General features: G+C 32.6%; 2 protein-coding genes across 3 annotated transcripts in view; one reads left to right on the top strand and one right to left on the bottom strand.

Moving 5' to 3' along the window:
- Positions 1–555: 555 nt before the first annotated feature.
- Positions 556–20,610, top strand: Pdss2 (Decaprenyl diphosphate synthase subunit 2). The gene is made up of 7 exons (XM_089700514.1): positions 556–1,161; positions 2,624–2,755; positions 3,067–3,255; positions 13,867–14,003; positions 17,303–17,463; positions 19,129–19,320; positions 19,667–20,610. Exons 1-7 carry the CDS (start codon positions 848–850, stop codon positions 19,817–19,819), a joined length of 1,278 nt encoding a protein of 425 aa, XP_089556640.1. The 5' UTR covers positions 556–847; the 3' UTR covers positions 19,820–20,610.
- Positions 20,611–21,329: 719 nt separating this feature from the next.
- Positions 21,330–26,293, bottom strand: part of Tet (Ten-Eleven Translocation (TET) family protein) — a 91,514-nt gene continuing 86,550 nt past the window's right edge. For both annotated transcript variants that reach the window (XM_089700490.1, XM_089700489.1), the window contains exon 10: positions 21,330–26,132. In XM_089700490.1, the coding sequence (XP_089556616.1) occupies positions 23,879–26,132 (2,254 nt within the window). In that variant the 3' untranslated portion in view covers positions 21,330–23,878. The remainder of the gene's footprint in view (positions 26,133–26,293) is intronic.

The raw sequence follows: 26,293 nt of genomic DNA on the forward strand, positions 1-26,293 counted from the left end.
GTTCTTACCTTCGCCGTGGAACTTGTAATGAAAGGAGTGATTGCCAAATCACAACTTCCACGTCATGCATATTATGGTTTCGTTATTAGATATAAGCTTCTTGGTTTCGTTCAATATAATATTTTAAGTATCATAATGATGATATCTATATTTTAATAGTTTTTTTTTTCAGTAATAAACTACCTAGTTACACACTTTAACATGTAGATTATAATTATTGTTAAATCAAAATTATTTAACCATGTTCATGATAAAATTATACAGTTTCGAATAAAAAGGAAATTCGAGGAAATGTCAGAGGCCAATACAATATTTTTTTTTAATAATTTATTCATAACCATGTCCTTCATAACAAGTCCTTCAGTCGCAATCTTAAAAGTCCAAAATTTTCTCTGTCTACGCAAAATATATACAATGTCATTTCTCATTGCCATATCCAAAAACTCAAACGTCACTGTCTAAATTTACAAACCGACCACCACCAATCAGCATTGAGTACGGGAAACCAATCAGCGATTAGCTACATTCACATTCGCGTTTCGTGTTTAACTTTTGAATGAATATTTAAGTTCAACTTTAGTTCATAGTTTTAGCGGCAAATTATTGGACGTCGATGGCCGCTTGCATTTTACGCGATTTTTGTTTATAATAACGTAAATATAAATTTACATTTATCAGCTTAAACGTATAAAATATTTATACAATACAATAATTGATTTCAAGTGTTGTGGGTCGTTTTTATTTTTTTGTGAATTATGTTCGGCGTTTAAATTTCGAACTATTTAAAAAGTGTTGCAGTGCTTTAAATTTAAATTTGGTACATAAGTGTGCGAATTAGAATTTCAAAATGAGTTTGAGTCGCTTAAGGAATGTTTTGAGATGCGATTTGGTGAAAGTTTCCCCATCAAGCGCGCTGGTTGCGAAAGTTTGGGGACCTTGTGGTGTAAGGGAAGTGAGCACATGCAATACTCAACGAGCAGCTGTTTCTCAACATAACACAAAACCAGATTGGAACAGAGCCGTGAGTGAGGCTGAGAAGATTGTTGGCTATCCAACCTCCTTTCTCAGCTTGAGATGGGTCTTGAGCGACGAAATTGCGAATGTTGCGCTACATTTAAGAAAATTAGTCGGCAGCAATCATCCTTTATTAAAAACAGCTAAGTAAGTTTATTTACTATTTATTATCTATTTCAACCGACTTTCAAAAAAGAGGAGGTTCTCCTTTTGATTGTATTTTTTTGGGTTTGTTACCGCAGAACTTTCGACGGGTTGAACCGATTTTGATGAATTTTTTTTTATTTAAAATTTACTGCCTTCCGGTTGGTCCCATTAAATTAAATTGTATCTAAGTAGTTCTGGCAATTTGAAGGTGGTCGGAGATTTTGTCGAAAATAAGTTCAAATTAATTGTGTCAGAACAAAAACAATTTGTATCTATACTGATTAAAACTAAATTACGTTGCAAAGTAGGTATGTATTTATTTACAAAATCGTCGTTAAAAATATCGAATTAACTTATCGATAGACAAGTCTTTAAAAAAATTATAAAATTGAAATCACCTAATTAGGTACTTAAAATTCTGGAAGCATTGATGATTGAACATAAAAAGAATTACAATAGCTCTAGGACATACATACAATATACTAATATTATTATACCTACATGCCCGGATGATTTCAAAAACTTTATTTAGGTATAATGTTTTTCTCTTGTTTGTTGTATCTCTAATCTCTATTAAAAGAAACTGCATCAAAATCCGTTGCGTAGGTATAGTATAAATACGGACATTAGGATAGACGCGGGAATCGACTTAGCTTTAAATTAAGTAGGTATACCATTAGTGATGTGCTTTTTGCGACCTAAATATTATTAAAAAATAATAATAATTAATTCTGTGCGTGACTGTTGACTGCGATCTCTATAATTTTGCCACACATTTTTTTAATCTGCTAAAATTAAGATTGAAATAAAATTACAGAATAATCAATATGACTATAACGTAATAATACTATTACCGAGCACCGTAATAAGACGTAACATCACGTTATCATTGTTACCTGAATGTGCAATGAACTATGCATTTTTTTTTCTTTTTACATCATCGCGTGGAAAGGCCAAGACTTGGGTGTGCACGGCATTTATCATATCTAATTTTTAATTACTTCCAGCATACCGAAATTATGATAATACCGATATTCTTGTAAATTAAAACGAAATTATAAATTGCGGATATTGGTATGTCCTTTAGAAATGATTAACTGTTGTTAACATTATTAGTAGGTACCTACTTAGTATCCTAAGCGTTGAAGGATTTACGGGCAACATAAAATTTAGATTTTTGGACCGATGCGCTCATGCGACCGGGAATCGAAAGTAAAATTTCTCATCTATAACAATCATTACAACGAAGTCTATAACTGCGTTTCACTTTACGTGTTGCGATACAACATCCTTACGACATAATATCTACATCTACTTACCTATAAGTCATAGGTAGGGTACGTATATTATCAATTATGTATATCATCACGATACGACAAAACAAAATCCAAAATATTTAGGAGAATGCGCATCCAGCATTTTTAAAGTTAGAACTTACATTACAATGTAAAAATTGTTTCAGGAATCTGCTCTACAATGGCAAGAATAACATGCAAGCGTGGGGTCTCATCGTTCTCTTGGTATCGAAGGCTGCTGGCCACAGCCCTGAGATACCAGACATGGAGCAGGATAAGGCAGCTGGAGTTTTGCACAGGTAAGTGACATATAAATACATTTGAAATTAAGAAGATTTTAGGGAAAAATGTACCGTGGAACAATCTCAGTAAAGCGCTATGAATATATATATAATTCACTTGGTTTTTAAATGTATATTCAAATTTAAAGGAGTATCTAGTTAGTAGCTGTAAAATAAAACTCAATGATATTGTAAATTCTTTATTAAAATGATTTTCACTTTACATTTTCTATTTAAGTTAAAATTAACTTCTCTTCTCTTTCATTCTATGTTATTTCGGCAGCATAATAAATATTATACAAGTCATTTAAAATATACCAATTCTGCAGCCAACGTGCGCTAGCCGAAGTAACAGAGATGATACGCACATCACACCTCGTGCACAAGGGGCTCGTGAACATGAACGCACGCAGGCCCGCCGCGGGCGACCCGGACGACATGATGTTCGGGAACAAGATCGCTCTGCTCAGCGGCGACTATCTGCTGGCCAACTCGTGCACAGAGCTCGCTAACTTGCGGTGAGTAGAGAATATTAGTTTACACAGAGTAAGTGGAAATAGAGACGATTTGCACATCACATCTCGTGCACAAGGAACTCGTGTACATGGACGCGCGCCTCCAAATAGGTAAATTAGCTAGGAAGAAACATAAATGTAATAAAAAAATCAAATTTTAATTCTAACATTACATACACTATAAATTTTACATTAATTTGTAAAGACAACTTGTACAAAGCTTTATAATTTAAATGAAAAACAATTCTATCAATACACTTTAAAAAATAAAATACTCTCTTTAAATTTTAAAATGATTTAATGATCAAGATAATAACTGTAATAATTGAATACGCTTCTTCAGTGTCATGACTTTCTAAATTTCTTAACTTTAATGTATCATTACTGCGCCAAATTTATCGCTCTTATTTCTGTGTAACTTTTATGTGGATAATTTAGTTTAATTTTAAATAACATCTCAATATAATTTTAAAACAAAAGATGCGAGAGATTAAACGTGATTTATTTATTACATTTTTATCTTATATTTTACAAATTAAAACGACTGAGGATGACTGATTAAAAAGTAAATTAAATTAAATTAAATTAAATTTATTTATTTTCTCATCACAAATGCACAATCAACACATACATTGTTAATCTATATATCTTAACACTAACATTTGTGAGAGACTGGTGCCCGCGATAAGTATAAAATACTTGAGTTACGGGTCACCAGGCCCCCAAGCATTAACAATCACATCTATCAGATAAACAATGAACGTGAACATTAAAGGAGAAATAATAATTAATCGTGATTAAAGTTAAATGAAAAATTAATATCGAAAAATTACCAATGGATATATTATAAATTATTATAGATGAGGTGAAGAGTTAAAATGAATTGATATACTTAGTGTTTGTGTATGTGTGTTTGTGTATGCGTATGTGAGTGCGTGTGTGTGTGTGTGTGTGTGCGTGCGTGTTGCGTGTGTGAGCGCGTATATGTGTGATTGAGGGTAGGTGTGGATGAGTTATTGCGATAGCATATGTATGATTCAGTTTCTCTACTTACCGAATTGTATGAATAAAATTTTCTGATGTTTGATAGTCTAATTTTTTCAGCCATTTACATACAGACGTCTTACACCTTGATGTACTAAGGGAGTATATTGAAATAGACTTATTGATTTTATTGTATAAAAATGCCCCAAGATAATAGTAAAATCTATGTGACAGACATGTATTAAAAGAGTTGTTTTTACATATAATATCTTTTCTACGCTTGTCCCTATTGAAATTCGGATCATATTTTATTTGTGCATGTTGCCTTATTATAATAGATAAGATAAAAGTCTGTCTGACAGTTAGGACATCCCAACGTTTGTATAGTTCGCAGGTAGGATAGCGAAATGGTAAACCAGCCCCTACTCTGAGTATGGCTCTTTGTGCTCTTTCAGCTTCTATGAGGTGTACCTTGCAAGCGCCTCCCCAGGAGCTAATACAGTAATTAATGACTGAATGGCATAGAGCTGAGTAAACCATTTTTATTGTCCGAAAATCAGCAATATGTCTCAATATTTTAAATACCTATATATATCAGTTTGCGAATCCGTGTGACTAAAATTTCAATGTGAGGCTTAAATGTGAGAGTTTGATCCAAGTAAACACCAAGATATTTGATAGAGTCAGTTCTTTGTATAGAAGGACAAGAGCAGGTTCGGTAAGTCATAGGTGTGCATATATGTGAGGTAATGTTGTAACTTCCAGGAGGAAGAAGATTTTTTTTTGGCGCAAAGGCAATATATTTAGTCTTATCCACATTTAGCGTTAAAACATTACATTTAAGCCACTCACAAACCTGATCAAAGCCATTCTGTGTACTTTGAAACACTTCTGTCCATGAGTCACCCGAGAATAAAAGTGCTGTGTCGTCTGCAAAAGACAGTATTTTACCATGATTCAGTTGAAGTTGGCATAAATCATTAAGATAGACAAGAAATAGGCTAGGTCCAAGAACACTGCCCTGGGGAACACCGTACTGCACCAGTAGTTCATCGCTAACCCAATTGTCAATTTTTACACGCTGCTTTCTGTGTTTTAAGTAATCTCCCAGTAATTGTAATGGAAGGCCTCTCACACCGATCCTTTCTAACTTAAGTAACAAGAGTGGTATTGATACGGTGTCAAAGGCCTTGGCTAGGTCAAGGAAAACCACAATACATTTCTTCCTCTTATCCAAATTGAAAACAATATTATTAGTTAGTTCGTGAACAGCATCGTCAGTCGACCTACCTGACCGAAAGCCATATTGTCCAGGAGAAAGTAGTTCATTAGACTCTAAAAAGTTCATCAGACGTTTATTGATCAAGCGTTCCAAGATTTTAGACATAGTGGGGAGAATTGAAATTGGCCGGTAATTCGTAATGGAGTCTATATCTCCACCTTTGTGGATTGGTTTAACTAGGGCAGTCTTAAAAGCCTGTGGAAAAATACCGGTGGTAAACGATAGGTTGCAGATGTATGAAAGAGGAAGCGATATTACTTTGATGTAACGTTTTAAGATTTTGCCTGATATGTCATCAATTCCCACCGCAGCATCTTCTCTTAGATCCATAATGATATGTTCAATCTCTGTATCATCAGTTGGTAGCAGAACAAACGATTTGGATATTTGAGAGTGAACATTCTCATAAATGTCAGGTTTATTATGGTTACTGATGATCTTCTCAGCCAATGTTTTTCCAACACCTATAAAGTAACTGTTAACATGATCAACACTATTTTTGGGATTGTTCTTATCAATTAGCGCTAAAGCGGACTCTGGTTTTTTATTTGTGTTACATATATTTTTAATGACGTCCCACAATTTTTTATTATTATTTTTAGTTTTTTCAATTTCTTGTTTTTCGTAGATTCTTTTTTGCTTCTTTAGTAGAGCGTTGCAGAAATTCCTGTATCTTTTGTAGGTTAATTTAAGTGAATTATCATCAGGTTTCTTTTTTAGTTTTTTATACAATTTGTCCCTATTGCGTATGCATCTCAGTAGGCCTGTAGTAATCCATGGCTTATGAATCCTCTTTTTGTTAGGTACTTTTACAATGGACGAGTTTTCTAATATGGCATTATTTAGAAGTGTGACGAAGTGGTCTGTTGCTAAATTTACGTCGCTGTACTCTATTACTGACTGGAAGTTTATTTTATTGATAGATTTATCTAGTTCAGTATAATTAATTCTTTTTATGATTGATAGATTAAAGTTAAGTTTAGTCTGCAAATTAACAGAAATAGCAACACTTTCATGATCAGTCACAGATGAGGCAGCTACACAACATGTGGTATCCAATTTTGTTTTAATCATAAAATGATCTAGACATGTGCGTTGGTGGGTGGGTAAAGTATGAGCGGGTAGTATACAATGATACGCCAGAATATTTAAATATTCAGAAGAGCGCTTATCGGTACTATTGGGACCTATGTCAATGTTAATATCTCCACCAATAGGCTATTTGACAGTATAAAAAATAAATTACTTTTTTGTGTAATCCATATATATATAAGGTTTTTGAAGCGATTTAAATTAATAAATGATATAAATAATAACTTATTTATTTATAAATCGTCGAGAAAAAACATCATATATTTTAAAATTACCACGTGACCGAAAACATCCATGATTGGCTGCATCTGCCATGACGTCACAGCGGCGTAAATAACAAGAGATCCCAACGTTTACTCACGTCGTTGATAATTTCGCTTTTGGTTTTGTTTCTTTTATAACTTATTTCTTGTGATTCAAGGTGTCTGTAATCAGTTTTGATCTTTATGTGTTATTTTTGTTTGTCATGGAACCTAATTTCGAAAAAGCAGATAGTGGAAATCTACCTAAAGTGAACGCTATAATGGTTGGCATGTTCTTTAAAACAACCCAGATATTTACGCTCCTGAATTGAGAAATGTGAAAACAGCTACGTAAGTTAATATTTAAATCGTCATTCATTACCTTTTTAGTTAAATGTACCTACAAACATGAATCACAATAGCACAATAATTATGAAGTATACATTTTTTAGGTTATGCCCTTTGTTTTTCATTTCAGCCATCCAGTTTATAGGATCAAAATTGACGTGTTTGTATTGATTATTTTCAATATCAATACAAACACGTCATCATCAATTTATATATATCATTATCTTACCTCAAGCAGGTACCTAAGTAATGAGACGATTTATACTATGTATTGCAAATAAAATAAACTGCCTACTAGGTATTCAACACCATACTTTCATCGAAGTGGTCTTCACAAAAAAATATAACTGTTTTAATTGATATAATATATCTAATATCACTTGGATTTCAGCGAGCTAACTGACACTTTCTACGCATTTTTATATCTTTTGGAGCACATATAAATAGTTTGTCAGGGGTTTTAATAGTTGTATTTCTGCATCCAGGCACTACACACCACCTATAAGAACTCATTTTCTGGTTTTTAAACAGATTAACTTAATTATACTATAATTAAAACAAAAACGAACAATAAGTACTAGGAGCAAGTTGATGTTTACGCCGCTGTGACGTCACCATGGTCGCGAGACGCCATGTTCTTCAAAATTGTGTTTTGGCGGCATATTTGAATATCATGTTTTTATTTTCCATTTTCTCAATGAATAACTACAAAAAATTAAGAAACATGTGTTTTGTGTGCTCTATAAACGTATCTTAATAATTTAAGACAGTTTTCAAAACCTTGTCAAATAGCCTATTACTATTGTTTTATAGTTATTTAATTTAGTCAGTAGTGTATCTAAAGAATTAATAAAATTAGTAGTATTACGTTGACCTGGAGGGCGATAAAGACCTAAAATACAAATCTCGTTACTAAATTTTAAGCATAAACAATTAGCATCAACTAAATCAGGCTCATCCACCATTACTTCATACCGGTTTTTATAGTAAATAACAACGCCTTCATTTTGGGTTTGATGGATGGTTGTGCATATATGCCTGTAACCCTCTAAAAGGGGTATATTATGTGACGACCGAAGCCAACATTCAGATAGAATAATTACGTCCCAATCTATGCCCGATCTATACAATAAAACCTGTAGATTAGACATGTTACATTGTATACTTCTTATATTTTGAGAGAATATTTTTAAGGTTCGTTTGCCTAATGGTAGGATAGTTTTCATGTCTTCAATGTCGCATGTAAGGGATTTGGCTATAGCAAAGGTATCGAGACTTTGATGGATTGATTCAATTCCGGAATTATCGAATTTGTCGTAGAAGTACTTTTAGGCTAGCTTTGGTACATGTTATATGTGAAATGTAATAAATGTGTGGCTGTGTAAATGTATATAGGTGAGTGAACGTTTTTTTCTTGTATAATATTTTGTAGAGAAGTGTGTAAGTAGAGTTAATTATTTGTGTATAGCAGTAAAATTCCATAATATATCCATTATACATTACAATAACAATAATAGAGATGCACATAATCATAATTTTAACTATAAAAACATAAAAAAACGAACATAATATTATAACTAACAACAATACATGCATAAAGAAGATTAAATCTAGTCACAATGATAATTTTTGCAAGTCGGATTCATCCGTTATACGTAATGGCGTCTGACCGTCTTTTATTTTAATATACACTTTTCCGAAGGAAGTCCATGTGCTAATTATCTTTTTGTTTTTCACAAGCTGTCTGGTCATGTAGTGTAGTTGACGTGCTTTACCCGACAGAACCTCAGAGATGTATATCGGATATGTCGGACCTGGAAGCTTAATATCCTGTGTATTGAGTAGTGGTTGTTTAGTTAGGCGGCGTGATTTATTATAACTTTTATATGCATTTAAGATAGTTTCTTTTCTGCCAGTGGTAATAAAGTCAACTATCAATGCGTCCGACTTAGACCTATAGACTTCTTTTACTTCTAAATCCACCAACGGATTCTCGGGACACAAAGTTGTACATATACTGTTAATAGTATGCATCATGTTTTGTTTGTTGTCACTTGTTTGCGGAATATTACGTATTTCTATTTTAGAACTGAGTGAAGTTCTCTCCATTAGATCCATTTTTTTTTCTAGTAAACATATTTGTTTTTTATATTGAAGATTTTCCTTTTCAAGAGCGTTAAATTTATTTAATAATTCATCATACTGAGTGGACATAAAATCAACAGATTTCATGATGTCTTGGTTTTGAGACACTAATAAGTTTATAGAGCTTTTTAATGATTCAAACTTTTCTTCTTGTTGTGCTTTCATTTCTGTAAACATGTTTTTTATTTCTGACATAAATTGTTCAGAATTTTCTGAGTACTCCATAAAAGTGCGTTTTTGTCGTTTCGTTCTAGTCGAAAAATTTTCTGTATTCGTTTCCTTACATTTATTTAATGCTGAATCAGATCCATATAGCAACGGGGTGGTTTTTAATTTCAGTCCGGGAGGTGATCGTTTAACCGACATTATTTATAAAAATTGTAATAAATAAAATAGATATTCCTAGTAGACCAAAAGTTCTTGTCTAACCAAACTGTATTAATAGGAGTTTAACAAAAAAGAAAAAATAAAAATAAATTTAATACAATCACTCGGATACGAACTCGAACTCGCTGATAGATATTAATTAATAGTCCAAGTCTTAGCTCACTCAACCAATACGACACTATTAGCGGTTGCGAAATAGTACGTCTTATATTACGTGCGATCCAATTCAATCAAACCGGTTTCTAACAAGTCGTTGATTCAAGATCAAACCCACACTGCACTGCAGCAAATTAATATCAACCGTCACAGATTTAAAACTTTGAAAATACCACTTCAAGCACTGTTCACTGATAACATTTGACATTCGACTACAGTCCTATCACTTATAAAAGTTTTTACACTACTTAAAATGATAAAAGTTCACTTTTTTCCATTGAAACAAATTTTTAATCTCAGCTAGCACTGGAACACGTCCGTTCGCATTCGCGGCGCGGTGCGGGGGGGAAAGTAAATACTTAGTTACTGTCAAAATATAAATTCTTAAAAAAAACGAAAAACAAAATGCAAAATGTATTTTTCGTACATATATACGTATACAATATACATATCTTGTTTAAAAACAAAAATTTTTGACATAATTTTGTATTTCAACAAGATACATCTTATATATAAAATTCTCGTGTCACAATGTTAGTCTGCATACTCCTCCGAAACGGGTGGACCGATTCTCATGAAATTTTCTGTGCATATCGGGTAAGTCTGAGAATCGGCCAACATCTATTTTTCATATGTACCACGGGCGAAGCCGGGGCGTGCCGCTAGTAATATATAATATTTAGGAGATAGATTTGAAGAGAATGTGTGAAATCAAATAATAATAAGTACCTACCTAGGTCCTAGCATAAAAATGTAAAAGATTTACAATAAACGAAAGCATATAAAGTATTCGCTTAATATCTTCTAAATGCTAATTTTTAGCGTGAAGTGTATCTGGTACATAAATACTAATAATGTTTTTCTTTTTGTGCCTTATACAATAAGTTACGATTCATAAAAAGTAAATTTTCCACTGTATAACAATAACAAATGCATGTTCAAGGTAATACTAGCTAGCTACTAGTTATTATTCTGTGGTAATACTAATATTATAAATGTGAAAGTTTGTATTGATTACATTTATATTAGTTGATATGGCAAATAAAATTTTGATGAATTCCTTCAGTGATATTAATTTTTTTATGATAAAAATTACATAGTGACACAATGACTTATTCCATCTACCTAGAAAACAGCGTGCCTATAAAATTGTACAAAGACGTTATAGCCTGTAGGTATGTATTACTGTAATTCAGAGTATTCTACAACCAAATTAAGACTTAACTCAGGCAGTTTGATCGAATTGTGAGTAAATCCGATCAAACTGCCCAAATATACTGAAGTGGATACAAACCTAGTTTTAATATAAAAGTTTTTACCAAATCTCTTAGGACCCTTACATAGGAATCAAGACATATTATTATCTCCGGACAATACTTGCAAAAAACTTAATGATTGTAGTTATTACTTGGTAATTTCAAATCATTAATTAACAGCATAATGACGCGGGTAATTAACTCGGTGTAAATGATTTGGCTTTGACTAAAGAAGTAATTAAAAGATTGTCAATGTAATAGAAATATTCTTTAATTAACTACTATGGCGTTGCTTAAAACATCAGAGTTTTAAAAAAGTAATTTGTGAAAATTGTAATTACAGCATATTGTTTTATTTTGTGATTTATTAATTTATTTCAAATATAATTAAGCCGTCTTTATATTAATGTGTAACAAGTCCAAACTGCTTCTTTTATTATGAACTCCGCAAAATCTCTGATACCATCTTAGAGTATCTATATATTACAGTAGTACACGGGACTGCCAAACATACAATAAACGTCTTGTTTCCGTTGGACCAAATATTTGACCACAATACCTACTTGTAGGTTACTCATACATTAGTGTATGAATTTTACTAGGATTTTAATGCAATTTCCTTATACTATACCAGTGACAAGAAAACAAAATACGCACATTTCTAGTAACTGTGTTTATGGCCATAAACGTTGCATATCTTTATTGCAATAATGCCGGCTTTGGCAATAAAAAAAAGTTGTTGCAAATTAGTGGTATGAAATAAAATGCTGTCCACTGACACTTGACAGCAGCTACAAAATAGCGGTATAAATAATAGTGTCAGAGGTATATTACACTCTTGAAAATCACTCAATCATTCCTGTAACACGAAAACCCCTTAGAAAGGCTTTGAACAAACGGTCGTAGGATTTTTTTTGTGAAAAGCTGTACCTACCTAAAGTAAATTTTATACATATACATTAGATAAGTGGTGAGAAATTGATTTATGTAATTAAAGGCATATTTGGTTGAAAACATATGCTCAAGATACAATAAAGTTTCCAAACTCAAATTGTATTTATGTGCATTTAAAATATAAAACTTTTTCCCATTGGCTTAGTCATATTATAGGAGAATTTGTTTCCTTCTAGCATAAAAGGTCAATATATAAAGAAAATATAAAGGTCATATTAATTCGCAATATCAATTTGTTCATACTTCATCTTTTTCAATGTTTTTGCTACAAGTTGATTTAAGGAGATTGAAGTAGGAAGTCCATATTTGTGTTGATTACCAAGCAAGAATGTATACTTTTGATATATTATTATTAATTTAAAACGCTCATCTTAAATTAATATTAACGTCTCACCTTTTAAGGGGATTTCCCGTTTTACGGAAAGCTCAAAAGTATATACATATTATAATCATTTTTACAGGATAGAGTATATACGTATCGTAATATGTTTTATGCTAGGGTTTTATGTGATTAAACGAACATTAGGGCGGGTATACATTTGAGCATTCATTTGTGAACAAAGAACATCAAGCATTATTTTTTGTATTTTAGTGTGCTAGTATACAGGTTCAACCATAAATAATTAATATAATTATTTCACTAACTAAACGTTTTATTTAAAAATCTCAGCCTAATAAAATTAATCAGCGGAACTTTGTGTACCAGAATGTAACGGTTACGATATGAGGTGAAAGTGATTCACATAACTGTATGGGGCTTCATTCATGTGCCTTTACCGAGGTCCGAGGAAACACACTTTAGCTGTCATTATGTGTGACCCGATGTTGTTAAGATTGTGGTAAAAGTATAATTTTAAAGTGCTTTGTTTTAATTGTGTAGTAAATGTAAGAGAAATGATGATATTTAGGTATTTATCTGCTGTTTGTCCCAATACCCTGGCCTGGATGAAGCATAATGAAATTAAAAAGCAAATTCTCTGCTATTCAAAAATAATGTTGCTTTCTCAGGTAGCTTTCTTATAAAAACGTTTATTTTTTGAGTTTATTCTCTACAAACACGGAGATAATTAAATCTATTCCTGTTAAATTAGTGTAAAAACATCTTAATAAGAAAATGTAGGTTTCCAATGTCTAAAACATTTCGCTTAGTATATAACACCAGGACATGGATATCTTGCGTCCCTATTTCTAAAGGTTATACTTGATTGCGGTTAATGATTCCGGTAGGTACTGGCATCGAATCATCCTAACTTTCACCTGTATCATGTTACAAGGACAAACCAACGCAATATGTGAGAAAAACTATTGAATTACAAATATGTTCGTGAAATATGTTATGTTTGACTATATTTGTTACTACACATTAAATATTTTTATTCGTAGTAAAAAACTATTACATATAAATTGTGATTTCGTACGCTCTTGTTCGTTGCAAATAAAGCTTAGATTGCTATAAAGAATGGGTAAAGTATAGGATTTATTTTTCCTATCATATTAATTATTAATATCTATTACTTTACTGAAAATGACAGCTGAGTCTGCTTTGCATATGCTTAGGACTCTCCTTTTCTGCGTCACGCTGCTCCATTTTAGTTTAAGTTTTTTTAGTTTTAAATTAGTGTAAAACTTTAAAAACTTTAAAAACTTTTTAGTTTTAAATTAGTAAATTAGTGCATAAGCACATATGATTGCGTAGGAATAGAATAAATGAATTTTTCTTCCTATCATACCTGTATTAAAATGCAGAATAATTATTGTTTTGTTATAGAAATCAAGAATTAGTAGAGCTAATGTCATCTGCGGTTCGCGATCTTGCTGAGGCGGAGTTTCTGGGAGAGAGAGATGATCAGAACAATCCACTCCCTTCAAGACCATTGCCGGAGGACCAAAGACAACCTGCTTTAGGTAAGGTAACGTTTATATTATACATTGATTCATTCATACTACATAGATAACAAACAGTTTGTGTACGATATTGCTACTAAAATAAGTATGCTAAAATTGTTTTACGGATTCTTTTTGTTATCCTATATAACATGATAGGTACCCTTATGTTAAGTATCCTGGACCTAATAATAACAGTATTAGAATATACTATAGGTACCAGCTGAATAATAAAATTGCAATACTCTTTAAATTATTTTATTTTACAAGACTCTATCTAAGAAAGGCCTTAAAAATAATTCCTGACTAATTACAAAGATCTTTAATCAGAAATGGTTCATTCAGGAACTTTTCATCGTTATCCTTTGCTTATCTTAAGCTCCTTAAATATGGGGAATAATCGTTTAAATATCGCCTAATGAAAAGTGAATATGCGTTCTGACAGAAAACCACTCGGTTATACGATTATGGTAATATGCTTAAAGCGTAAGAGCAAACACAGTCGCTCCAGCGAACATATTTGCATAATAATTAATGGGCAAACACCTATATCCGACAACCGTGTCAATATGTCAGTGTTCACGTGTTTGGACGGTTTTGGTGATTTCTCTTTTTAAGGTACCTGAGTGGTCTAAATTAGAAGTAGATTATTGAGATTTCAATACACTAAGTGGTGAAAAATTTCTAGCCACAGCCATTGTACTGGGTTGGCTTTCTTAGCAGTTTAGCTTTCTCAGTAGTTTTAACTTTTTATGAAGATTGTACTCTCTGTTGCTTCTAGTTCTATAATAGGTGTATTTTATAATGCAATAAATTCAAATTCCACAATATTCGTTTAACAGTGTTAAGGTGATTGCAATATAGACAGGACAAGAGCTTGCGAAATTACAGTAGTAAGTATAAGTTTTCGTCTTCAGTAGATGTATTGAAAACATTATAAAATATTTCCAATACACAAATAAGCGACCTTGTGAGTCCGATTTCTCTAATACAATTCCTTATTGTACGATAATAAGGAACCACGTCAACGCGCCCTGAATGCACGAGCACCGTGTGACTAGCATGTTTAATAGATGATGTCTGTGATGTGGTATGTGAATGTAAACCTGGGTTTATATGAGCTAAATGACCACAGTTTATATATATAACAAGAAATAAAACTGTCAAGAAATAAAACTGTGGAATAACATTACTGATATATAGCGAATTGAAAAATGATCACAATGTTTGTGATGTTAAAATATGAGGTAAGGTGTCTTGCTAAGTATCTATTGCTAAAGTAAGGTTTTAGATACGACTTATACTTTTTCAACCAAATCATGGTTACTCAATGATGATGATGAGATTCTAAAAAGACATTTTAAACACGCTATAGCTATATCAAATTAATACAATACGACATTACCTACGCATATTTGACCATTACCAATAGGTAAATTATCATATTTATGTCAACATTTAATTGCAAAATACCTTAAAATGTGATGTCATCACTTGAACAATACTATAGTAGAGCCATTTTAATAGGCAACATTTGACAGTTCAACAAAATTCAACAATGTAACCTAGTAACGACGACATAGAATAACATGATATTTCGTTTTGTTAGAACTGCACATTTGCTTAACTTTTTTTCAAATACGATTACATATTTATAATAATAATGACCGATACAAGTAATTTTAAGATTTCATTTTACTGATAAACCATTCTAAACATAATAAACAATTTCTGAACTAAAGATCTGACGTCGCTACAATTTTGTGTCAATAAACTTTTTTTATTTTTAAATACCAGAGACGTTACTCTAAAAATCGAAATCTGACATCTAGAATCGAATGCATTGATTACTTGTGAATAAAAATCATCATAAATTAATAAATGTGTTTCAAGTTCGATTGACAAATGTTTCAAGTCAGTATCGATTAATTCACTTTAATCGATGTTTTTATGCAGGTTACCTCTCTTCGAAGATAAAATTGATAGACGTCAAATGTTGCCTATTAAATTGGCTCTACTATAGGCACTGTTTAGCACGCAGTATATGATACTTTACGGTTGTCCATTACTCACATGAACATGTTTATTGCAAGTTTCTTACCTTGCTATGTTTCTTGATGATCGCAAAAGGTGTTGACGACTTTTTGTTGTCTCGTGAAAGTATTGGAAGCTTTCGTTTATTTTCTTAATGGCGTACATTTGAAATTTAGTATATGGTTATAATAAATGTATGTTTCATTTAATTTGGAGGTTACTGGTAATTACCAGTGTGCTATATGATTACAAAACAGCAAATTGCGCATACTGTGCATTGGTGCGATATGAATTAAGCTGAGCGAACGGACTCTATCTGATTTCGTAAATTTGATTTTGTGTCATTCCGATGGTTTCGATGCGAGGTCAGACTTCAGAGGCAGGATTTTACCGTTGAATTTTTTTGAAGCTTCGGAGTTGAGTGTGTTAGAAGGACTTTCTTTTTTCAACTTTCGTTCTTTTTTTTTTCGATTTTGATACATGAATTGCACTTGATTAATAAACTTCGTTATATTTTGAAGGGTAATTTTACATTTTTATTAATGTTAAAGTTTTGCTATACTTATTCGAGAAGATATTCTGAAGGAAACTGCCCAGTTGCATCATTATGCATTTATTTTTAGTAGGTATCTTCTAAAATTAAATATTTTTCAAGAAATTTACTATTACATCGAAAGTGTAACCTTACACTTGAAAAATCATTGATGCAAGGTACATACAGTATATTATTTATCGAATAGTGAGCTAACTAATAAGGACTCACGTTCACTAGTCATAAAAACCGGTTTGTAAAAACCAACGGTCTTTGAACTGTTATATTGCCCTCAATTTTTCATACAAATACGAAATCTCGAAAAAGTCATGATTTTTTTTAAGTTTAGTAGGTCATGAATGTAGTGTTGCGTATAGTAATTTAAATAATGATTTGGTTTGTGGTTTATTGATTGCTGTGAGAATAGAAAATATTTCTCTGTCTACGGAATTGATACAATCTGTCGATCTTACAATATTGCTCGAATATAATAATTTTGAGTAGAGACCAATTTCGCTTTTTCTCTTCTATAATGTGTTTTATTATTTTGGTCCTCAACTTTTACGCATACCTGCGACCGCGTCTGTCGTTTAGTTTTATGACTAACAAACTTTACACTTACATGTTTATATGAAATATATCATAGAATGTGGGAGAAAATAAAAGAAACGTATTTTTATACAATATATTTTACTATTATATACTACAGAATGTATTTCTTAAACTGTATATTATTATTTATTATGTACCACAGAATGGGAATGCATAACTTCCCCTCTACCAATGGCGGGTGTAGCAGGTTGTGCTCGTCGCGAGTGGGTCGCGCGGCACGTACTAGCCGCAGGCGCTCTACTTGGCAAGAGCTGTTCTGCTGCCCTAAAACTTGCAGGACATAATTCGCAGCTTCAGACACAGGTACAACTCTACATGTTTTGTGGCTCTACATATTTGTAGCTCTATGTCTTTAAAACTCTACATTTTTTAACTCTACCTCTTTACAGCTCTACATGTTTACATCTCTGCATTTTTCATCTTTACATGTCTACATCTTTATATCCTTCATCATACGTCTCTACACCTTTAGGCTCTACGTCTTCTAAACCTTTACAGTTCTATTTTATTCTTTACACTATCTATAGATACTGATACACTTTATACCTACTGTTTATTTACGTTTCTAAACCTTTATGTATTTATATTTTATATCTTAGCACAAAATATCACAATACGTTATCTTAACATGCTTTACATGTATTTTCTGCGTGAATAACTTTCCAGGAATTTTCCATAAATAGACGTAGGGAGAATACCGTGTCATGTATTGAATTATAATTCAGATTTTGTTCAAAAGGGAGTTCCCTCTGGAGACAAATGTTGGGAACTTTCACTTTTCAATTTCAGGGTTGCCTATTTACCTATATGTAAAAAATCTGTTTTTTTTTAAATACTTATAACTTTAGTCTCGGTTCTTTCATAACTAAATTTTATTTTTAATATATCGTGTTCAATCTTCTTTCTTATATATAAAAATGAATCGCAAAATGTGTTGGTAAGCGCATAACTCGAGAACGGCTGAACTGATTTCGATACTTAATTCTTTTTTTATTATATTCCTTGAAGTACGAGGATGGTTTTTATGGAGAGAAAACGTAAACATGTACCACGGGCGAAGCCGGGGCGGACCGCTAGTCTTCTTATAATATAAAAATGAATCCCAAAATGTGTTGGTAAGCGCATAACTTGAGAACGGCTGAACCGATTTCGATAATTCTTTTTTTATTATATTCCTTGAAGTACGAGGATGGTTCTTATGTAGAGAAAACGTAAATATGTACCACGGGCGAAGCCGGGGCGGACCGCTAGTTTATTATAAAATAAATGAATTTGAGTTCCATTATCTTCCTAACTTTTACTTGTCACCACTTATTCTAAACCTATCTATTCTTTACCACATTACAATCTCGTGAGCTTCCTTACCACTATCGTCTTTCCATTTCCAAACCCCTAATTTCTATCCTAACATCTACTTTTACTCTATCTATTTCCTTTACTCTATCTATGCTTTATCCACTTTTTGCACGCCTCATAAGCGAAGCGTTGAGGTGGGTACTACTGTCACTTCGCGCAAAACATCTGATTTTTCAAACTTAAAATGTCTTTATGTATCATACATTGCACTTGTAAGATAATACATACACACACATATTAAGAAAAAACACTATTTTTAACGTTCATGATATTTTTGATGTCATTTTTGTTATTTAAACTAGTTAAAAAACAGTTTAAAAAAGTTCTGTCTTGGACGTCCGTGTGTCTGTATGTGCGGATCCTTTTTCTTGTTAACACGATAGCGACCGAAATACTTTACTAATCGAGTCTTTTTTTTTCTCTTACGCTTGAGTATGCTCAGGAATAGAACCCTTTCATTTTTCAGGGTCTGATTCGATGTGGTTTAATTGTTATTAAATAAACAAAAATAATAATTAATAAATATTTATTAAAAAAAAATTATGAGGCGTGCACTTTTGGATTTTCCAAATTATTGCTCTACGTTTTACTCTACAAGAGTCAAATCCACAGGGCTACCTCTTCGGTTGCCACTTAGCGCTAGCATGGCAAGCGTTCCTCGACCTGGAGTCGTTCACGGGACCTGAACCAAGCAGCTTCTCTCTAGTTGGAGCACCATTAGCCTTTACATTGGAAGCAAGACCAGAGCTATATGAATATATAGAGGCGGGAAGACGCAGTGTACACGATGTGGATTATCATGCTGTGAGTATATAGGCTATAAAAGATATAGAGTGATGAATGGTGTACAGGCATATAGGACATCACCAGCTATAACAACTGCTCACTGTTACTCCATCTTTGCTATTAAGTGACTTAGTGGGTACGATATACTATCATACTGGGAGAGTTACTCTTACTTCTGATAATTTTTGTCGAAGAATATATTCTCGACCGAAATTTCTATTATTATTTTCTTTTTTTTTTATATTGGCTATTTTGATTGGAATGTCCTGAATACTGCCTTATTTTAAGAAAGCCTTACTATCATTGAGAACAGCATTTTAGCTAAATAATTTTACTTAAATGTGTAACTTAAAATTTTTTACAGCTCTACGAAGCAGTAATAGCAGGTAACGGTATAGAACAAACGAAGCAAGTGCAGCGCGAGCACATCTCGCGCGCGGTGGACGTGCTCGACGCGTTCCCCAACTGCGACGCAAGGACCGCGCTCACCAACATCATCGTCGCTATGCACCCTTGATACTAACATAAATAAACAAATCAAACCTTAACTAGTTTCATTTACCAATAATAAATAAACAGCTATACGAAGCAGCACTAAAATATCAATAGTGAATAAAATATATATCGCCATTTATTATGAATAACAAATTGCGCTACTGAAGTGTAGGTACTACATAATCATATTATTTACAATCAGTTACCATCATAACATACATTACCATCATACATTTATATTCTAACCCTCACTTCGTATTCATTCATTCATTACATTTATATTCTAACCCTCACTTCGTATTCATTCGTTCATTACATTTATATGTATAAACACCTTCATTAACGACCCATCACATTACTAACGACCCTCATTTTATACAAACTTAAATAACAATGATTTCACTAAATCATTATTCAATATTCATATTCTTCATTTAATCATTATTGTGTATTGATTTGCATCATTTGTTTATGTACTCAATTCTTATTGTGTATTTTTTATAAGGAATTATTTGTATTTAAGTTAAATATGAATGATAAAACGTCCAGTTGAATATTATTGAAGTAAAACCATATTTTTGTAAGACAATTTTTTACTTACTTCACAGAAGTACAATGACAAATTTTGTGGCGCTTGCGTCGCGTTTATATATTTTTTTTTATATAATATACATGTATAGCTTTAATTTTTATTGTAATTACAAATTTTTAATATACTTAGAAGTTGCTCAATTCTACAGTATCACATTAACATCATAGAATCTAGATGTTTGAATTAATGAGGCTTTATTGTTATTTTTACATTAATTTTATAAAATACTAGCGGTCCGCCCCGGCTTCGCCCGTGGTACATATTTACGTTTTCTCTACATAAGAACCATCCTCGTACTTAAAGGAATATAATAAAAAAAGAATTATCGAAATCGGTTCAGCCGTTCTCGAGTTATGCGCTTACCAACACATTTTGCGATTCATTTTTATATTATAGATAAATCTGTTACCGGTAGCAATAAAAAATAATGCGTGTGTACACTGTACTGTTACCGAATTTATATTTTATTATATTAAAATGGCTCTACATTCCAATGTGTACGATGTGTGTACGTTCTTATAATTCTATTATAACTTGTGACATAAACCAATCCTTGTTTAATTGGATTGTTTTGTTTAAAATATGTACCCAGATTATAATACACATATGTTCTTATTTTAAATATAATTTGTATTTGGGTTTATTGCTCAATGTGTACAATAATAAATGTTTTATAATTTTATATTCCTGTTATTTCATTTATCTTTCCACTGATCACTAGATATTAAGAAAAATATAAAACAGTTGATTTTATTTCTACTTCAAAGTACATTTGCGTAATTACTGGTGTTTGGAAGTCTAATGTAGCAGCTATTTTCAAATTCATAAAAATGATTGATCAGTAGTGTGAACTTTCTACGATAAAAGTGTTAAGTTATTTTAAATTTGATAAGATGATATGTATCGATAAAACACAGGGTTCAAATAAAACGAACAAGAATGTCTTTTAAATTATTGTATTAATAAATAATGGTAGTTCTATTTACATGACACATCTTTTGTTTTGGCAGAAGATAATAAAATATTACACAAAGGCTCGTCGTAACTGAAACGTAACGACCAAGTGTAACACGAAATACATTGGTAAACCCATTTCACCGCACCGAGGGTAAAACAAATTAATTTTAAAATACTGGTCGATTTTTGGTTGCGGCAACATTGACGGTAGGTACTATATGAGAGGCGGCGTGAATACTGAACATGATTTGAAAAACGAATGCCTGTGTGAATATTATTTTGACATAACATGCACACTTCTGCTATAAAAACTGTTACGATACAACCTTTTTTGTTACTGGCTAACTTTTTTACGACTTTAAATGACCAATTAAAAAAAGAAACGTATTCACGCGTCGCCTCTGCAAATTCATTTAACAAAAATATAGTTGTGCCGTCGATTACATACAAACACACTGGAGACATACAAGCAGTCAAACGCACGTGATCTAATCGTATATCACAGGTTTCTAAACCTAATGATTTCTTATAAAACTCACGAGGATACACTAAGTTATTAGTATTACAACCTTCTTACGACTGCATTCAAACTTAACTGAAATATAGCTTTTTGGTTATCCAGAAAATATATTTAAAAATTTGTTGTAAGAGTATTGAGTATCCGTTTTTAAAACTGATACAATTTCTGACAAGAAATTAAATAGATATTGTAAGAAACGACTTGAATGCAGTCTAACATTGCTGTTCAAAATTTGTAACTAAATTAAAATTAGTTGACATATAAACAACATTCGAGTGAATACAGACAGTTTGATACGAGTTATGATGACGTTTGCGAATGCTTTGATATGTCTTATTTCACAAAATGAAGACGTTACGACGTCCGTGGCAAGAATTGGGCATTTACCAATGACATACACAAATAATATCAGAATAACTTTAGGCAAACGATTACAATTTAAAATTTCAAGCATATCCATAAGATCGACGACAATATCGCACCATTCGTTTATTAATTTTATTTTTCACTCCTACATTACAATGTACATAGACCCCGATGTCTATTATTGCTTATTTTTTAAAGTTTTGTTCTCAAAACTTTATAACCTATAAATAATTTCACGTCCGTCCCAATAAATTTACCATTCAATAAATACGTACACGTAAAAAATATAAACTATATCAATAGTTTAATCTTTAAAACAAACTTTTCTTAGCCTAATTATATATTAATAACTATTCATCAGTATGTTTTCAATCATTTTCAATATAATGCCTACTTTATAAACTTTCCAAGCGCCTGAATTTTTCGCAAACACTATTATATAAACTTATGTATTTTATTTATTCATCTTTTATTGTATGGCTAATTTATAAAATTTTATCATCGCTAAAATTAGAAAATGTTCATTTAATGTAATCCATAAAATATAAGGTCACATTTTAAAAGTTCGAAAATGATTTTTTTATCTAAATACGATACAAGTTAACTTTCTGGTTGAAGCCAGAGACAGGCACTAGAGTTGAAAGTAAAGGCTTATGAAATCTGCTAATAATTTAATGTCATAGATGTAAAAGCAAATATATTAAATATTAATACCTACAGTAACACTAAATTATTACAAAGAAAATGATTTCATAATGGTTCACGTAATACAATATAAATAAGTTAAATATTCTAAAAAGTTAAAAATACACACGTCTTAAGCTAATAGAAAAGCACTCAATTACGTTTGTGATACACGTATCGACATGATGCTATTTAAATCACTAAAACAACGCCAAAAAACAACCGCTAATGTATAGAGGAATGAAAATTAACATTAAAGTAACTAATACACAGATAAAGGTACAAAAATACAAATAAATACTACGTCGAACGTGCTAGTCTCCTCGCGGCCGCGTCGTCTCACAGATAAATATATTAAACGTTGTTTGTACTTTCGCTCTGAATAGTGAATTAATTGTAGATTTATTAGTTTATGAGATCATTGCATCGCATAACATTTATCATGCGCTATAATAAAACCGACAAAATATGCAGACAATTCTATCTTATGACATACAGAGCGTATAAAAATAAACTAATTCCGTAATTTGAGACACCGGTTAAACTAAATACAAACACAAGAATATACAAAAAAACTACAATTATCGTCTTAAAAAATACGATTCGATACTAACGTAGTAACGTAAGACTAGTTGAAATGCGATAAACACTATTAAAAATTAAAAATATATCTTTGATTGATAGCTCACTTGATTTATCTTGAAAAAAAAAAATTCGTCATAAAAATGGGTAGTCAATTCCGATGTAAATGCACTAGTGGAATCTCGCGGGAACAATGGACCAGTCTATCGAAAAATCGAGAGCTTACTTTTAATATTATAAAACGAGGAACTACAAAACGTTTGGAAAGCACGCTTGCTCTAGAAGACCTGAATCGAAAGGCATCGTATACCTTACATTGCTAAGGAAGCGATTTCACTCCGTCTTTTGGAAGAACATTGGGCCGACGGGCCCGGCTTGCGTCAGGTGCCCGACTCTTGGTAAGGACCTGTCACAGTACACGGATGCATCGGAAACAAAGTCGTCCAAGACATCGTCGTTTGTGTGTCAGCCCTGAGCATGATTTGCCCTTTCTTTTTAGCCGTATTGGTAGCTTCTACTAAGGCAGTCAATGAGCTATACCCACCCGGTATATAATTCTCATTATTTTTCCACTTTTCAGGATTAGGAGTTTGTCTTTGATCAGGGGTAGGCGTTGAGGCTGGGGAAACAGAATTAGAATTGGGGCCGGGTGTACCTGGCGTTGGTGGGTTCAAGCCGAGTTTCTTTAACCTCATTTTTTCTTCCCATTCTTCAAGACCGTGTTTGGGGCGGTTTAAATTTCTATGTTGATAGAATACTAACGAAATTCGGGTAGGATTTGCTCTATTTGGATTTTTTACTGCTGTAGTTGAATGCATTTCATGTTTAGCGCATTCGAAAAGAACACTGCCGTGACCCAATGCTATCGCAACACCTCCCATTTGACTATCTTTAAAACATTCCAGGTTATCGGAGACACCTGTAACTTCTCCAATAGGCTCAGCTTTTGGCGGTTCCGGCGGATAGGGTATGGAAAATGGTGGTGGATATATGCACCAATTAGGTGAAGATTGACACCAATTTGGAGATGGATTTTGATAAAAATTTGAAGCAAAATTTGGGTTGTACTGATAACCGTACGAATTGTAACAATGTGAGTTTCTAATTAACTCTTCCCTTTTATATTTTTCTGCATTGTAATAGGCTATGCTATTATAGTCGTTATACGAATTTTCATAAGGATTAAAATGGCCATAGGGATTTGATGAAAATGCATAAGCATTTCCCACGGTGGGGTAATTACTATAACCTTGAATAGGTGACTGATTACCATATGTATTTTGATTCACTGGGTAGTTATTGCTTGTTGTTTCTGGCTTGTGTGCCATTGTTGAATTTTGATTCGATTCGTCATGATTAATTGTGTAATTAGCTGGTGGGGTCTGCGTTTGAGGATGGGAATTTGTTCGGCTATCGTAGGGACTTCTATGTTCATAGCCCTGACTTAAATGAGGTCTATCAGAAGGAGGATACGGTTTTAAAAAAGTGGATTGATCTAAGCCTTCTGGAATATTAACATGCGATCTAGATGGCGGCCTCGCCTTTGGTACTCTAAATACTGCGTTTTCATTGTCAATTGCAGCGTCTTTTGGCTTGGAGGGATCCCAATTTCTATGTTCTGGCGATCTCCAAACACTCTTGCGAGCATCACCAGCAGCTGGTGGATCGTTATTTGGTGATTTCATTTCTGATATATGCGAGGAAGCCGGGGATTCTGGCGTATTTTGAGGTTTATGAGAAATTTCAGTTCTAGGAGAATTGGGTATATCAAATTCAGGCATTTTTTGTGATATATCGGGAATTAAACTTTGCTTATCAATTTCTGGAGTATTTTTAGTTTGGTCAGAGTTTGTATCACTTCTATTGGAGTCTGGACTATAATTATTTGATGTCATATTTAAATGAGCGGTTGTAGAATCTGGATCTTCCTTAACAACGTTATTAAACATTTCAGGATTACCAAAATCGGGCCAAGGATTTTGTGCATTATTTATTTCAGGAACATTGGGAGCATTAAACTGTTGCTCACGTTTTTGAAGACCAGATGCAAAACTAGGTAATTGGTTTTGGTTTGTGTTTTGGCAATTAGCGTCTACCATGGGTGGTGCGTGATTCGGATTGTATAAATTATTTTGGTTATGAATATTATAGCTTTGATCATAAGGATTATACGGCGAATCTAATACGGTACTCGATATTTGATTACTTTGTAACTGTGCGTCGGTGAAGTTATCAATCATTGACGCCATATCTAGAAGAGCCGGATTACTCATATTTGGATTTATAAGATTGGGATTAGAGTTATGCATATTTGGATTTACAAAGGCAGAATTATAATGAGGGTTGTTTGGGTTCGGTTGAAACGCTGAAGAGTTAGACTGGTGTAAGGCGGGAGTAGTTGCTCGTGGTGATGCGCTGTTTTGACTTCTCGGACTAGCAATGTTCCTACAATCATTTGGTTGGGGAGTTTTAGGGCCCGGTGTGGAACATTGCGACTTCTTCTGGTTTGGAGACGCTTGTGGAGTATTTGTTGACGAATTATTAGAATCGGAGTTGTCTTCCTCCTTACGCTTTTTGCCGTGTCGTCTGCAAGGTTGTAAAGGTACTGATCGAACCCGAACCTCCATTGGATATCTGAAATTTAAATTTAATTGTTTTTGAAAAAGTACGATTATAATCATTAATTAGAGTAAAAAAATATTTCAAGGCGGGAATTGAATTTAAGTTATAAAATGACGTTCTATAGGATAAACTAGATCTCAATACGCAATACTTTAAATGATAATTCAATTGAT

The sequence above is a fragment of the Colias philodice genome, chromosome 11 (genome assembly GCF_061535455.1).
Source record: "Colias philodice isolate Cphi_HAF_F1 chromosome 11, ilColPhil1 Martin Lab GWU primary, whole genome shotgun sequence".
Classification (NCBI taxonomy): Eukaryota; Metazoa; Arthropoda; class Insecta; order Lepidoptera; family Pieridae; genus Colias; species Colias philodice.